This window comes from Paroedura picta, chromosome 8, assembly GCF_049243985.1.
Source record: "Paroedura picta isolate Pp20150507F chromosome 8, Ppicta_v3.0, whole genome shotgun sequence".
NCBI lineage: Eukaryota > Metazoa > Chordata > Lepidosauria > Squamata > Gekkonidae > Paroedura > Paroedura picta.
The window spans coordinates 23,898,897-23,911,717 of NC_135376.1; the positions used below are offsets into that span (position 1 = coordinate 23,898,897).

The 12,821-nt window shown below is 45.0% G+C and overlaps 1 protein-coding gene across 2 annotated transcripts in view; it reads right to left on the reverse strand.

Annotated features, from left to right (window-relative positions):
* RNF13 (ring finger protein 13) overlaps window positions 1–7,585 on the reverse strand; it is a 45,059-nt gene extending 37,474 nt beyond the window's left edge. The window contains exons 1-2 of one of the 2 annotated variants that reach the window (XM_077348696.1): window positions 7,433–7,556; window positions 1,081–1,215 (exon numbers count right to left, since the gene is read on the reverse strand). In XM_077348696.1, coding sequence (XP_077204811.1) covers window positions 1,081–1,106 — 26 coding nt within the window. In that variant the 5' untranslated portion in view covers window positions 1,107–1,215; window positions 7,433–7,556. Of the gene's footprint in view, window positions 1–1,080; window positions 1,216–7,432 lie in introns of both variants that reach the window. The other variant, XM_077348695.1, reaches the window with a different exon arrangement.
* Between the last annotated feature and the right edge of the window lie 5,236 nt (window positions 7,586–12,821).

Consider the following 12,821-nt stretch of genomic DNA (forward strand, 5'->3'; position numbering starts at 1 on the left):
GCCAACTCCTCTCTTTCTACGACAAATGGACACACTCCTTTTAGAAGATCAGCTTTCCCAACCAACGTTTCCTCTGTCCTGGTTGGATACAGATGCAGCTTGTTCTGCCTTAGCCACAGCCTCAAAGCACTGGTTCAGAGCCAAGAGCTCTGTATAAGCTAAAAGGAAAGGCCAACCATGAATTTTGTTTGTTTTCAGGGTGCTACTGGGCTCTTTGTTCTTTTCTACTATAGCTGATGCATGTCGGAGGCATTTTAGATAAGGCAAATGATATGAGGTGAAAGGGTTGAAAATTCTCATCTCCCCACCCCCAGTCCTGCAGCTCTTATTCAACTTGGAGCTTTCCACAGCTGTTTTAGCACAGGACCTTGTTACATATAATGCTATGGCCAACATCTCACTTCTTCTTTACAGGGGTATGAAGATATATCCAGTGCAATTCAGGTGTTCAATTCAAAAATTACACCCAGTGCCACTGTAGATTGTGGTGATCTCAGGAGCTTCTGACTAGCTCCTCCTTTACCTATATTTGACCAGTCTTTTTTGACTGGTTCAGTACTCAACTGTAGGTGGGGAGCCAATAGCATTGGCACATGGAGGATGACGGGAAGAAGATGCAGTAGCACAATTGACTAGAGAAAGCCACCAGTTCCTAACCAGGTATTTCAAAGACTTAACTATATGGATCTTGTTATCTTAAGAGCCAAGGATGGAGAATTTAAAGATTGTGTTTATATGATATTCTCTTGACTGCTGACAAATGTTATAGTCTTCAAGATATTGGCAATGGGTGTAAAGGTCACATCAGCCATGGACTCACTAGGTAATCTTAGACAAGCTCATATTTTTCTGCCTCAGCCCTCATCTTCAGTTTGTAAATAGCATGGCACTTCCTTACAAGATTCTTGAAGAAAATATACATATGGTGCTCCTATATATTTACTAAATGTTATTATTGTTAGCAGCAATCAGTGATGCAGAATGTAAAGGATGCATTCCTTAGGTTGCTGGGACTCAGGAGATGGAGGCTCACAAGCACCTCTTCAGGCCTACACACTCCTGAAAAGGAATAACCCTCACCTTTTTATGTCCAGCTGGCCAACCATGTTGATCTAAAGCAACAGAACAAAGTTTGAGCCCAGGAGCACCTTTGAAAGTATCACTGTGCTACTATACCACTCCATCCAGTTTCAAGGGAGGTTGAGTCAAGCTAGCCTGAGAAGGGAGAACAAAGCAAAGATATAATTAAAAAAAAGAAGAAGTGACATGTGGAGGACAGGGTTTTGTACTTTGGTCCTGATTTGACATCTCTAGGTTCACTACATTACACAACACCTGGCCTAACATAGGACTGGCTCTTTAAAGCAGGGGTAGTCAACCTGTGGTCCTCCAGATGTCCATGGACTACAATTCCCATGAGCCCCTGCCAGGGGCTCATGGGAATTGTAGTCCATGGACATCTGGAGGACCACAGGTTGACTACCCCTGCTTTAAACCATTCAAAAGCTCAGAGCTGTCAACAGCTTGGGGAAAGAGGTCCTGCCCCCTTAATAAAGGCTTAATGTGTAGACATGAAAAAGTGAAGGTTTTCATGGCATTCTGTGACCTGGATGATGCAGGCTGGCCTGGTCTTTGCAGATCTTAGAAGCTAAGCAGGGTCAGCTCTGGTTAGTACTTGGATGGAAGTCCAGGGTCACTTTGCAGAGGCTGGCAATCACAAACTGCCTCTGAACATCCCACGCCTTGAAATTCTCATGGGGTTGCCAAGAGTCAACCATGACTTGAACCATGACCACCAGTGTGTAGAAGTGAACAGTTGAAAGTCTTCATGGTATGGAGGTGAAAATTCCATCAAGCCTCTTGGCAAACCTACCTTGTATTTAAATTAGCAAAAGCAGGAAGTCATCTGATCCACATGCATCAAAATCAAGCCATTTTGCTTATATGGCTTCCTGTTATCTTATCATGAAAGAAAGTTTTTCTTTTGCATTTGGAATCTCTTCTTAATCTTTCAAGTATTTGATGACTATCCCAAAACCCTCCCAGTGTACATGAATGTCTTCTAGGATAACAAACTAATTTTGATCTTTAATCTGTTTCTTTGCTGCTTACTACAGGAAGGTTTCTTACTCCAGAAGATAGAGACAGAGTTCAACGAGATCTGAACACAATGGAAAAATGGGCAAATGAGAACAAGATGCAATTCAATAAAGATAAGTGTAAAGTTCTGCATCTGGGTCAGAAAAATGAAAAGCATGCCTACTGGATGGGGGATACGCTTCTAGGTAGCACTGTGTGTGAACGAGACCTTGGGGTACTTGTGGATTGTAAACTAAACATGAGCAGGCAGTGTGATGCAGCGGTAAAAAAGGCAAATGCCATTTTGGGCTGTATCAACAGAGGCATCACATCAAAATCACAAGATGTCATAGTCCCATTGTATATGGCACTGGTCAGACCACACCTGGAGTACTGTGTGCAGTTCTGGAGGCCTCACTTCAAGAAGGACGTAGATAAAATTGAAAGGGTACAGAGGAGAGCGACGAAGATGATCTGCGGCCAAGGGACCAAGCCCTATGAAGATAGGTTGAGGGACTTGGGAATGTTCAGCCTGGAGAAAAGGAGGTTGAGAGGGGACATGATAGCCCTCTTTAAGTATTTGAAAGGTTGTCACTTGGAGGAGGGCAGGATGCTGTTTCTGCTGGCTGCAGAGGAGAGGACACGCAGTAATGGGTTTAAACTTCAAGTATAACGATATAGGCTAGATATCAGGAAAAAGTTTTTCACAGTCAGAGTAGTTCAGCAGTGGAATAGGCTGCCTAAGGAGGTGGTGAGCTCCCCCTCACTGGAAGTCTTCAAGCAAAGGTTGGATATCTCTTGGATGCTTTAGGATGCTTAGGGCTAATCCTGCGTTGAGCAGGGGGTTGGACTAGATGGCCTGTATGGCCCCTTCCAACTCTATGATTCTATGATTCTATGACAGAATAGACCCCCTTTACAGCTGATAATCCTTTCATGCCTACAGATCCCATGCCCAGACATAAGCTGGAGATCAGATGAAAGCTGGACAGGGATTTCCTCTTGTTAGGATCAGTGTTCCAGTAATATGTAAGGAGAAGTGCCCCTTCACATAGGACATATTAAACAGCTGTAAGACAAAGTGAGTTGAGAAAGCAAGCTGAAATATATTGTACCAACACTTCAGAAAAGCATACCTAGAGGCAGTGACCTAACCTGAAAGATGCCAAACCTGCTACATTTGGTGAATCAACATTGGGCCTCAAACAGGGACAGTATATTTTCCAATGAACTGTGCTGCAGCTTTGTTTTGAAAGGGTTTAGTTATAAAACAAACATAATGAAACAGCATACTTCCACGTCAAGGAAGGCCTATGGATTCTTCGCCAACTATTTATGTAAATTTAATGAAAGTGTGTTGACTGTCCCTTATCAGGAAATACACCTAGATTAGGGCACCCATTAGTATGTGAGCTAATGGCAATCTACCATGCACTTAACTGCTAGTTGTAGAAATAAGAGGTTTGTGTTCAGGATGGACAAATGGAAGTGCTACTTTACACAGAGTGATTAAAATGTGGAATTCACTGCCACAGGATGTAGTGATGGCCACAGGAATAAACAATTTTAAAAGGGGGTTAAATAGATTTATGGCAGATGTCTATCAATGGCTGCTGGCCATAGCGCTTAGGGGAAGCTCCACATTCAGAGGCATTAAGTCTCTGAATCCCAGAGCCAGGACTGCGACATCAGAGGAAAAACATCAAAAGCCCTGTTTGTTGGCCTTCCAGAAGAACTGGTTGGCCACTGTGTGGGACAGAATGCTGGACTAGATGCACTATTGGTCTGATCCAGCAGGGCTCATCTTATGTTCTTATTTGCTCTTCAGATTCTAAAGAGCAATGTGTAGAAACAATATAGCAAATAAAATACAACAAAATATCTTCACTTCTCTCAGTGTCCTCTGCTATAGCCATAGAGAAAACAAGTACTTAAGAAATGCTGCTATTCAGCAATGAAGGATGTTAAACTGGAGATGTGGTTTCCAGTATATTGATTTTATGAAAATTATTATTCATAAAGCACAAAGTATACTGCAGGTGCTATTCAAAGCAGAAAATGACAATCTCTGCCCTAAAAAGCTGAATTTTCAAAAAATGAGATTACAGAAGTGGCCCCTTCAAGCAAGAGCACAAGCTTTAATAAATGAATACACACAAAATGGATGTGGACAAAATTGAGAGGGTTCAGAGGAAAGCAATGAGAATGATGCAGGGCCTGGAGACCAAGCCCTATGAGGAAAGGTTGAGAAGGAACATGATTGTTATCTTTAAGTATTTGAAAGGTTTGCACTTAGAGGAGGGCAGAGAAAAGTTCCTGTTGGCAGCAGAGGATAGGGCATGTAGTAGTGGGTTTAAACTACGTGGAGAAAGATATTGGCTAAATATCAGGTGAAAATTTTGCAGACAGAATAGTTCAGCAGCGGAATCAACAGCCTAAGGAGGCACTCACTGACAGTCTTCAAGCAGCGGCTGGACATATGCTTATCCTGGATGCTTTAGGCCAGTGGTTCTCAACCTGGGGGTTCCGACCTCCAGGTTGAGAACTACTGGCCTAAAGTGGTTAGGCTCAAGGGTGTGTCAGGCTACAGTGGCTGAGCGATAGGGATGTGAGTGTCCTGCATAGTACAGGGGGTTGGACTAGATGACCCACTGATGTCCCTTCCAACTCTATTATTCTATGATATGACCCTTTAACAGGGGTTGCGCTTGGACAAGCAGCTTGGCCGGGGGAGGGCATCCACACAACAGCCTTGTGGGGTAGACTGAGATAGAGCGTTTGTCTGTCTGGAGCAGCAGAAAAGAGTGAGATCGGCATGGTGGGACAAGGCAGAACTGAACTGAGAAACCCTGGAAATAAAACAATTTATATACAATCATGAACAATGGATCTTCATGCCATTGGTCAATTTCGGTTTAATTTCTGTGAAAGAAGACTTGTCTAATTTTATGGTTGGGGGTCACCACAAAATGAGGAACTGTATTAAAGGGTTGCAGCATTAGGAAGGTTGAGAACCACTGCTTTAGGCTGATCCTACACTAAGCTGGGGGGTTGGACTAGATGTCCTGTATGGCCCCTCCCAAATCTAAGATTCTATGATTCTATGATTCTACACAGATTCTTACTTTAAAGCTGTCAGAAATCAAGTCCTCGCACTGCTGCCATGATGCAGAGCTAGAAAGGTATAGTAATTAGCTAAACTAGGATCATTGAGTCCCAAGTTTCACACCCCACCCTGCTATGGAAGCTTCCTGGGTAACCTTGGGCCAGTTACATTCTTTCATCCTGACTTACCTCACTGAATTGTTGTGAGGATATAATGGAGGAGAAAAGAATTAAGCAAGCCACTTTGGGGTTCCACTGAGCAGAAAAGCAAGCTATAAATTAAATAAATAAAATACTCTGTTACCTGAGATTGCAGAAGGACTTATGACACATTAAAATTAAGACAACAAGTGAAAATATCCTCTACTGCTCAAGAAATGGTTTCATGTTCATTCTGATTAATCGTATTATGTTGACATCACAAGACAAGTCACATAGATAAATAATCATACAACAAACTGACTGCTGCACCACTTAAACATCACGGGTATGCACAGAGAAAAATATGCCATGCCAGAAAGTTATTTCCTACGGGGGAAAACCAACAAATAAATTCAGATGAAACTTTCAGTGGTCAGATTTCTAGGACATTTTTATCCTACCATTTCCCGAGGAACCTAAAACAGCATAAAAGTCCCTCACAAAAAACACTTTAACACTAACTGGCAGGCTTCTTGCCAAATTTGTGTTTCAGACAATGCAATGTGAGACCAACACCATAAGTAACGGCAGTAGGTCTGCCCAATCAGTAAATGGATAACATGGTGCTTCATTAGGAGAGGGTAAACTTTAGAGGAAGCTCGCTGGGTGACCTTGGGCCAGTCACACAACCACACTATAACCTACCTCACAAGGTCGTTGTGGGGATAAAATGAAGTACAGAACTATGATGTAAACTGCTGTAGGTTCCCACTGAGGAGAAAGGCAGGATTTAAATGCAGTAAATAAATATTGGAATTGAATCACAAACAGAGATCCTTACACCCCAAATGAAGTTAAAACTATGTGGTGGCATTCTGTATGTGTGTCTGTGGTGGGGGAGGGTTAATCAAATGTTGCACAACCATTTTGTTGACTTGATTTGAAATTCAGCCACACCAACCAGCCTGAACCCACAGACGGGAGAGCACTTTCAAATGATTTGCAAGCTCTGGTAATACCAAATTTCCAAAGATGGGAGTTTGGAATTTGCAAACTAGTCACCCAAAGCAATTTCACATACCTTTACTGTTCAAACACCGGACATAAACGGTATTGTCAAGAGAACACAAGGAACTAGGCAGTCCCTCAGATAACACAGAGCCCAAGCTGTTTAGACCTGCATAGACAAGAGCAGCCCAAAAGAACCGCTCAAGATGCTCATGCAAACACTGTCGTTTTGCTATCACCCCACATCCCTCAGGGGTGCCAATCCCTGCACTGCACACCAAACTAGAGCGCCCCTAAAGTCATCCAGGGAGCCCTCCAGTTATGTCACTCCCAGCAGGCTTTACTGTGGGCAGCCTCCAGTCCTTACAAGAGCAGCGCCTTGGGTACCTGCCCAAGGTGCTGAAAGCGACCTCGAGGGGACGGGCCCGCGACAGAGGCAGGGAGCGCCGCTTCACTTTCCACCGACTCCAGATTCCGGCTGACCAAAGGGCAAAGGCGGGCGAGCAACATACCCCCGGGCTCCGAGCGCGCATCCGAGGCTCTCGCGGGTTAACGTTTAACGCCGCGACGCTGCGCTCAGCCTCGGAGCCCGCGAGAGGCCAGGCAGGCAGGCAGGCAGGCAGGCAGGCAGGGGCGGGCCATCATCGCGGGCGACCTCACAAACGCTCCTCGACGGGACCTCCTCGCTATGCCTCTCGACCAAAACACGCCCGCGAGGGCCGCGTCGGGAACCGCCCAGGAGCTCTCTGCCACTCGGGCATTCGCGGTCGTGGGAAGCGATGCGGGGAATCCGCGTCTGGTGGCGGAATCACCCGCGGATGGCAACACGAACTTCAGGAAGGGGAGGCCCGGCGGAGGGAGGGAGAGAGGCGCCTCCACAGAAGGGCAAGTGGCTCCACCGAGGTGCCGCCGCGACCCGCCCGCCCTGGCCAAGGGGGCGAGCGAAAGGCAGCAAGGTCACGGCGGCGCCTCTTCCAAGCGGCCGCGGAGGGGACCCGGCCCCCAGCCCAACGGACCCCGGAGCCCAGCCCGGAGCGAGGCGGCGGCTGAGGGGGGCCCGGGCCTCGTGCGTCCCCCTGGGCGGGAGGCTGCCCCTTACCTGACGGGGAGAAGCCGCTGCGAACGAGGCATGGAGGGGCCGGGTTCCGCCTCAGTCGGACTCCATCACAGAGCCCTCGCTCCGCCCGTCAGCGAGCCAGCCCGAGGAGCGGCGGAAGTCCCACCCTCTTCCCGGGCCAGGCCGCGCATAGGCGGAGGGGGTCGGGCCTACGACGCGGATTGGTCCTCGCGGGCTGCCGCTCAAAGGGAGGGCGCAGAGGCTCGCACGTGACGGCCGCTGAGGAGGAACTGGGCGGGGGTTGGTGCGAGGAGGCTGCGGGGCATCCCCGGGAGGGATGGCCCAGAAAGAGGCAGCTGAGCACAACAGAGCCTGACGCGAGCTGGGCGTCGTCTCCTGGATATGGCCTTCCGATGCCGCAAGAATTAACCCTGAAACATAGGTCTAGACACCGTTCTCTGCTAGTCATAAGGCTCGGTGTAAAAAGAGGAGTGCCTTTGAGTATGTGCAGAGTATTTTCCCTTGCTCTGAGGGAACAGCAGATAGCACAGCTCAGCAAGTACATACCGACGCCTGAAATTAGGGCACTGTGTTTTTAGGTTAGAAAAATTAAATCAAGGACTAAAGAAATACTGAACAGGCGTAGGAATGTGATAAGAACTCAGCCAAACTCAGAGTCCAAGCAGTTACTCCAGAAGGCCAACAACAGATTATACAGGCAGATATTCCCTGATGTTGCTTCCTGACTTTACTATTCACAGCTTTGAATGTGGAGGTTCCTTTTAGTCACAACTAGTAGCCACTGATAAATCTTATCTTCCATTAATCTGCTTAATTCCCCATTTAAGGGGAATACCACTATACCCTCTGGAAACCATTTCCACATTTTAATTAGTTGTTACATAAATAAGGCAGAAACCATTGTGTCGCGGTTGTCTGAGGGGCAGAATAAGACTGAGGACACCTAGTTTCAGATTCTCATTTTGCTGTGAAGCTGGCTGGGTGGCATTTGGCTGGTCATGTGTTCATCAATCAGGCTTTCATCTTTGCCAGGTGCAGCAGGAAGCATCCTGTTGACACCTGACCTAGCCACAGTGATCTATGCAACAGTCACCTCCAGGCTAAATTACTGTAACTCATTCTGTGCAGGGCTACTCTTAAAGTTGACCCGGAAGCTTCAATTGGTCCAGACTGTGACTGCATGAGTACTTACTGGGACCCAGATTCAAGGTTCTGGTTCTTAACTTTAAAGCCTTAAGCGATCTGATATATATATGAGATGAGATTTATAGTCTGCCTCAACCAGAGCCAAGACTTCTTTTGTCCTGGCCCCAGCCTGGGGAAATGCTCTGCCACAAGAGAACAGACCTGTGAGACCTTAGACAGTTCCGCAGGGCATCTAAAACAAAGCTGCTCTGCCAGGCCTATAGTTGAGGCCTGTGGTAACATCTGGCTGCTGACTATTTCACCTGTTGCCACCAAGCTATACTCATTGAGGGCTACATTAACTGCATCCTCTCTTCCCATCAAAGAACACTATTAAAGGCAATATTAGCTGCAATTCTAAAATGTTTTAACTGTATTTAGCTAATTTTAAATTTTATTTTTGTTGATAAAGGGCGAAATAAAAGCTGAAACAAACAAATAAACCTAACCTACCTGATAGGGTGGTTGGGAAGCTAAAATGCAAAAGAGAGAACAATATATACTATCCTTATCCCCTTGGAGAAAAGGCCAGAGTAAAAAAAACAAAACTTGTTAGATGAAAAAGGCATGAAAGTAGTGGGAAGTTCTTCATAGAGATTGGGGATATTAAAGGATAGTGGAACAGAAAAATAAACTAGAGTTTAGCATCAGGAAAGTGTGGGAGGAGAAATGCTGATGACATGCAATAGATGATGGTGAAGTGAATGAAGCAAATCCTTTGGAGAAGAAAAAGGAAGTTGTATTATAGTTATAGTAATTTTGTGGAGGTAAAGAGTCCTACTGAATTTCAAGTTAACTAGATTATAGTCTCTGCCCTGATTATACATGATTTGTTTCTCCCTTCCAAAACAGAAACATAAAGATGCTGAAGATTACTACTGAGCCAGTGTTTTTGAATACTAGGCTGTTTAGAATGCTGGTAAGACAATTCAGTGGTGAGAAAAAAGATGGATACAGTTATTAAAAACCAGCAATCCCACAACACTGGGAAAGGGAGGAAAGGGAAGGCGATTGTAAGCTGCTTTGAGCCTCCTTCGGGTAGGGAAAGGCAGCATATAAGAACCAACTCTTCTTCTTCTTCTTCAGGTTAACTGGAACAGCAAAAGGCATTTTGTCTTTTCTTGGAGAAATACCAGCAACTTCTCTAACCTGCTGGTCACAAGGACGGATGCTATCTGATCCTAAGAGATAGAATACCTCTTCTCACAGAAGATCCCTATTTATTATGCAAGTATTTATTATGCAACATCCTCAGTTATCCAGATTCAGTGTATTCTTACCCAACCATCACAACAAATTGGAACTGGAATCCAATAATAAAACACATTTACCCAAATCACTCAATCATTTTGAGTGCGACCCTCAGGCGCCTCTGCCTGAACACCCCCCCTCTCTCTGCCCCATAGGCTACCTCGTCAAGGACTATATGGGAGGATGGGTGCCGATCAAGGGGATTTCCATGTATGTTTCCGGGACTTTGCAGGGAGGTTGCCCCTAGTAATTGTCGAAGGGGAACAGACCAGCCTGTTGGGACTAGACTGGGTCAAGCTGCTGGGAATCACAATCAGCGGAATCCATCGAGTCCATAGGCTCCAAACCATGTCGCTAGAGGACATCTGCGGGGAGTTCCCGACCGTTTTTGATGAATCGTTGGCCGCTACGCCGGGCCGCCAATCTCGTTGGCCCTCGACCTCCATGGAATTCATAATTTATCCAAGTAACTTTGTCATTTAGTACAGTGCAACTCTATTGCCTGCATGGAGAAGCCTTCTTAAATTCAGTTTTACATGTTTTGTGGAAAGAGATAATCATGTGTATGAGCAGTGGTTATTTTTCCCAATTGCTGGTTGGCACCTGCAGAAAAAACTGCTCCGATGATTAACGTTGTCACGGTGAAGCATAGGAAGAGATGTGGTCTCACAGATATGAGAGTCTAAGGCCATGAAGGGCTTTGGATGTGACAGCCAGTACCTTGAACTGAGCCTGGTAACTGTTAGGTAGCCTAAGAAGGGCCTGCAGAATGGTAGTAGTATGCATGTACCATCAAGCTCCCAATAATAGCCAAGCTATGGCATTCTGCACCAACTGGAGTTTCCAGGCTGATTCTGAGGAGAGACCAGTGTATAGTACACTGTAGTAGCCTAGCCTCAATGGGACTGTGGTATGGATCCAGGTGGCCCAATCAGCTGTAGGAAGATAAGAGGCCATCTTTTGTGCTAGTCTGAGTTGGAGGAAAGCCTTTTTTGCATCTGCATTTTTCAGCCATGGCACCTCGCCTTCCCTTGAGGCTTACCTGGCACTTACCTGGCTTCCTTTTAGGAGCCAGGCCAAGACATTTCCGTTCACCCAGTTCTTTTAATTAAGGGGTTGATCTTTTAACATTCTTTTAGACTGGAAACTTATTTTAAGTTGTGAGCGGTCTGTTTTGATGATCTTTGTTTTTATGCTGGGCTTGGTTATTAATGCTGGATTTTAATAACTCTCTTTTAATGTTTTGTTTTTGTTATTTTTATTTTGTAAGCTGCCTGGGTCCTGGAGAGGTAGCATAATTTTTCCCCCCTAAATAAATAAATTGTAACTGAAGGACCCTCTTCTCCCATATGAGCTTGTTAAAATTGTCATCAAAGGCCTTTCCTACTCTGGGTATTCCTGCCTTTGATGGTTAGTTAGGCAGTTTTCTATGACTGCATACCTAGGGAATTCCCTACTTAAATATATTTTCTGGTGCCATCTTTGTTCTTATTTTGGTGTTAGCTGAAGTCATCTTTTCTCGAGCTTTTGATAGTTAGCTTGTTTGTTGTGTTACCTTTTCTGTAGCTGTTTTAAACTGATATAAAGAAAGTGGAAGATATAGTTTGTAGTCCATTATTTACAGCATGGTGGAATGGAGATATTAAAGAGAAACAAATTAATAATCACAATAGTAATAAGAATGTATCTTTATAGTGTAATGGAAGTAAGGTAGGATGCCTGTTCTTTGTTCTTTATGCTCTGATTCCCCCTTGCTTTTTGTTTTTATACTCTGTGTAAAAGAATAAAAATCTATCTGAAAATAAGAACAAATATCAAGTCTGATGGAAAAGCAGAGTACACGTTTTTAATAAATATAGAAAATAAATACTTGATATGATCCGTTATTTCTTCACATAGCTGCTGACATTATTAGTAATCAAGAAACTTCATAACTCTTTATTCATATCCCATTCTTATAAAGTACAATAGGCTTTCACAAGAATGCTCATTTGCTTAATATCACCATTGTAGTAGCAGTCCTGAAACAAATTTAATGGATAGAGTTTTGTTGGTAAAATTATGACACATTAATACACAATACACGCTTTGAATATTTTTATATGTAACTGATTAGCAAAAAAAATATCTATTCAAGACTGCCTCTTACTTCAAAGGCCAGCCCCGCCCCCACTAGATTAAATAATTTGTGTTCCCTTTTTTGATGAGCTCTTGAATGGGTATACATGGGCACGATTTAGTCATAGTGTGGGGTTCCTCCTGCCTTGCCTCCACCATTTGCCCCTCAGCCACACCCACTCCTACCTCTAGAGGGCCCACTAGAACTCAGTGAAAAGAAAGGAGAAGGTTGCAACACTTAGACCGTTTATGCCCTGGGAACTTCACTGGCTCACCCCCTTATCAGGAGCACAGAGAGGGAGTGGATGAGGTGCACCAGGCCAAATGCTCCCCCATGTGGGTGCAGGAAGAGGTGGAGCAACCTGCCATGACTAAAACTCCAGCTTGGAGCCCAGCCTGAAACCTCCAGTGCATAAATGGTCTTAGTGGTGGTTACTCCTCCTCCATCTCAGTGCTTTGAGCAGGAACAATTCCAACATCTCTCTCTTGGCCATTTCTATCCCACTCCTGTTGGCCTGGAAATCCTATAGGTGGATAAAAGCTCTCATGAGCCTGGGTGGGTTCTTCCCACCCCGCCCACTTGACATTATGCCCAACACTGTTTCCCATCACCTGTATTCAAGACGGCCTCTTACTTCAAAGGCCAGCCCCGCCCCCACCAGATGCTTGCCAGGTTGCTTCTTGCTTTACAAGCCATTTCTTTTTTTTTTTTACCAGTGCCACAGCCCCAAATTCTTTTCCTAATTTTTTAAACTTTAGAACATTCTAAAATGTACAAATCATTTCTATAGCCTGCATGCCCCCTACCCCTGGTTGCCGGCACCAGACCCGCCTTACTTCTGACCAAGCAAGGGCA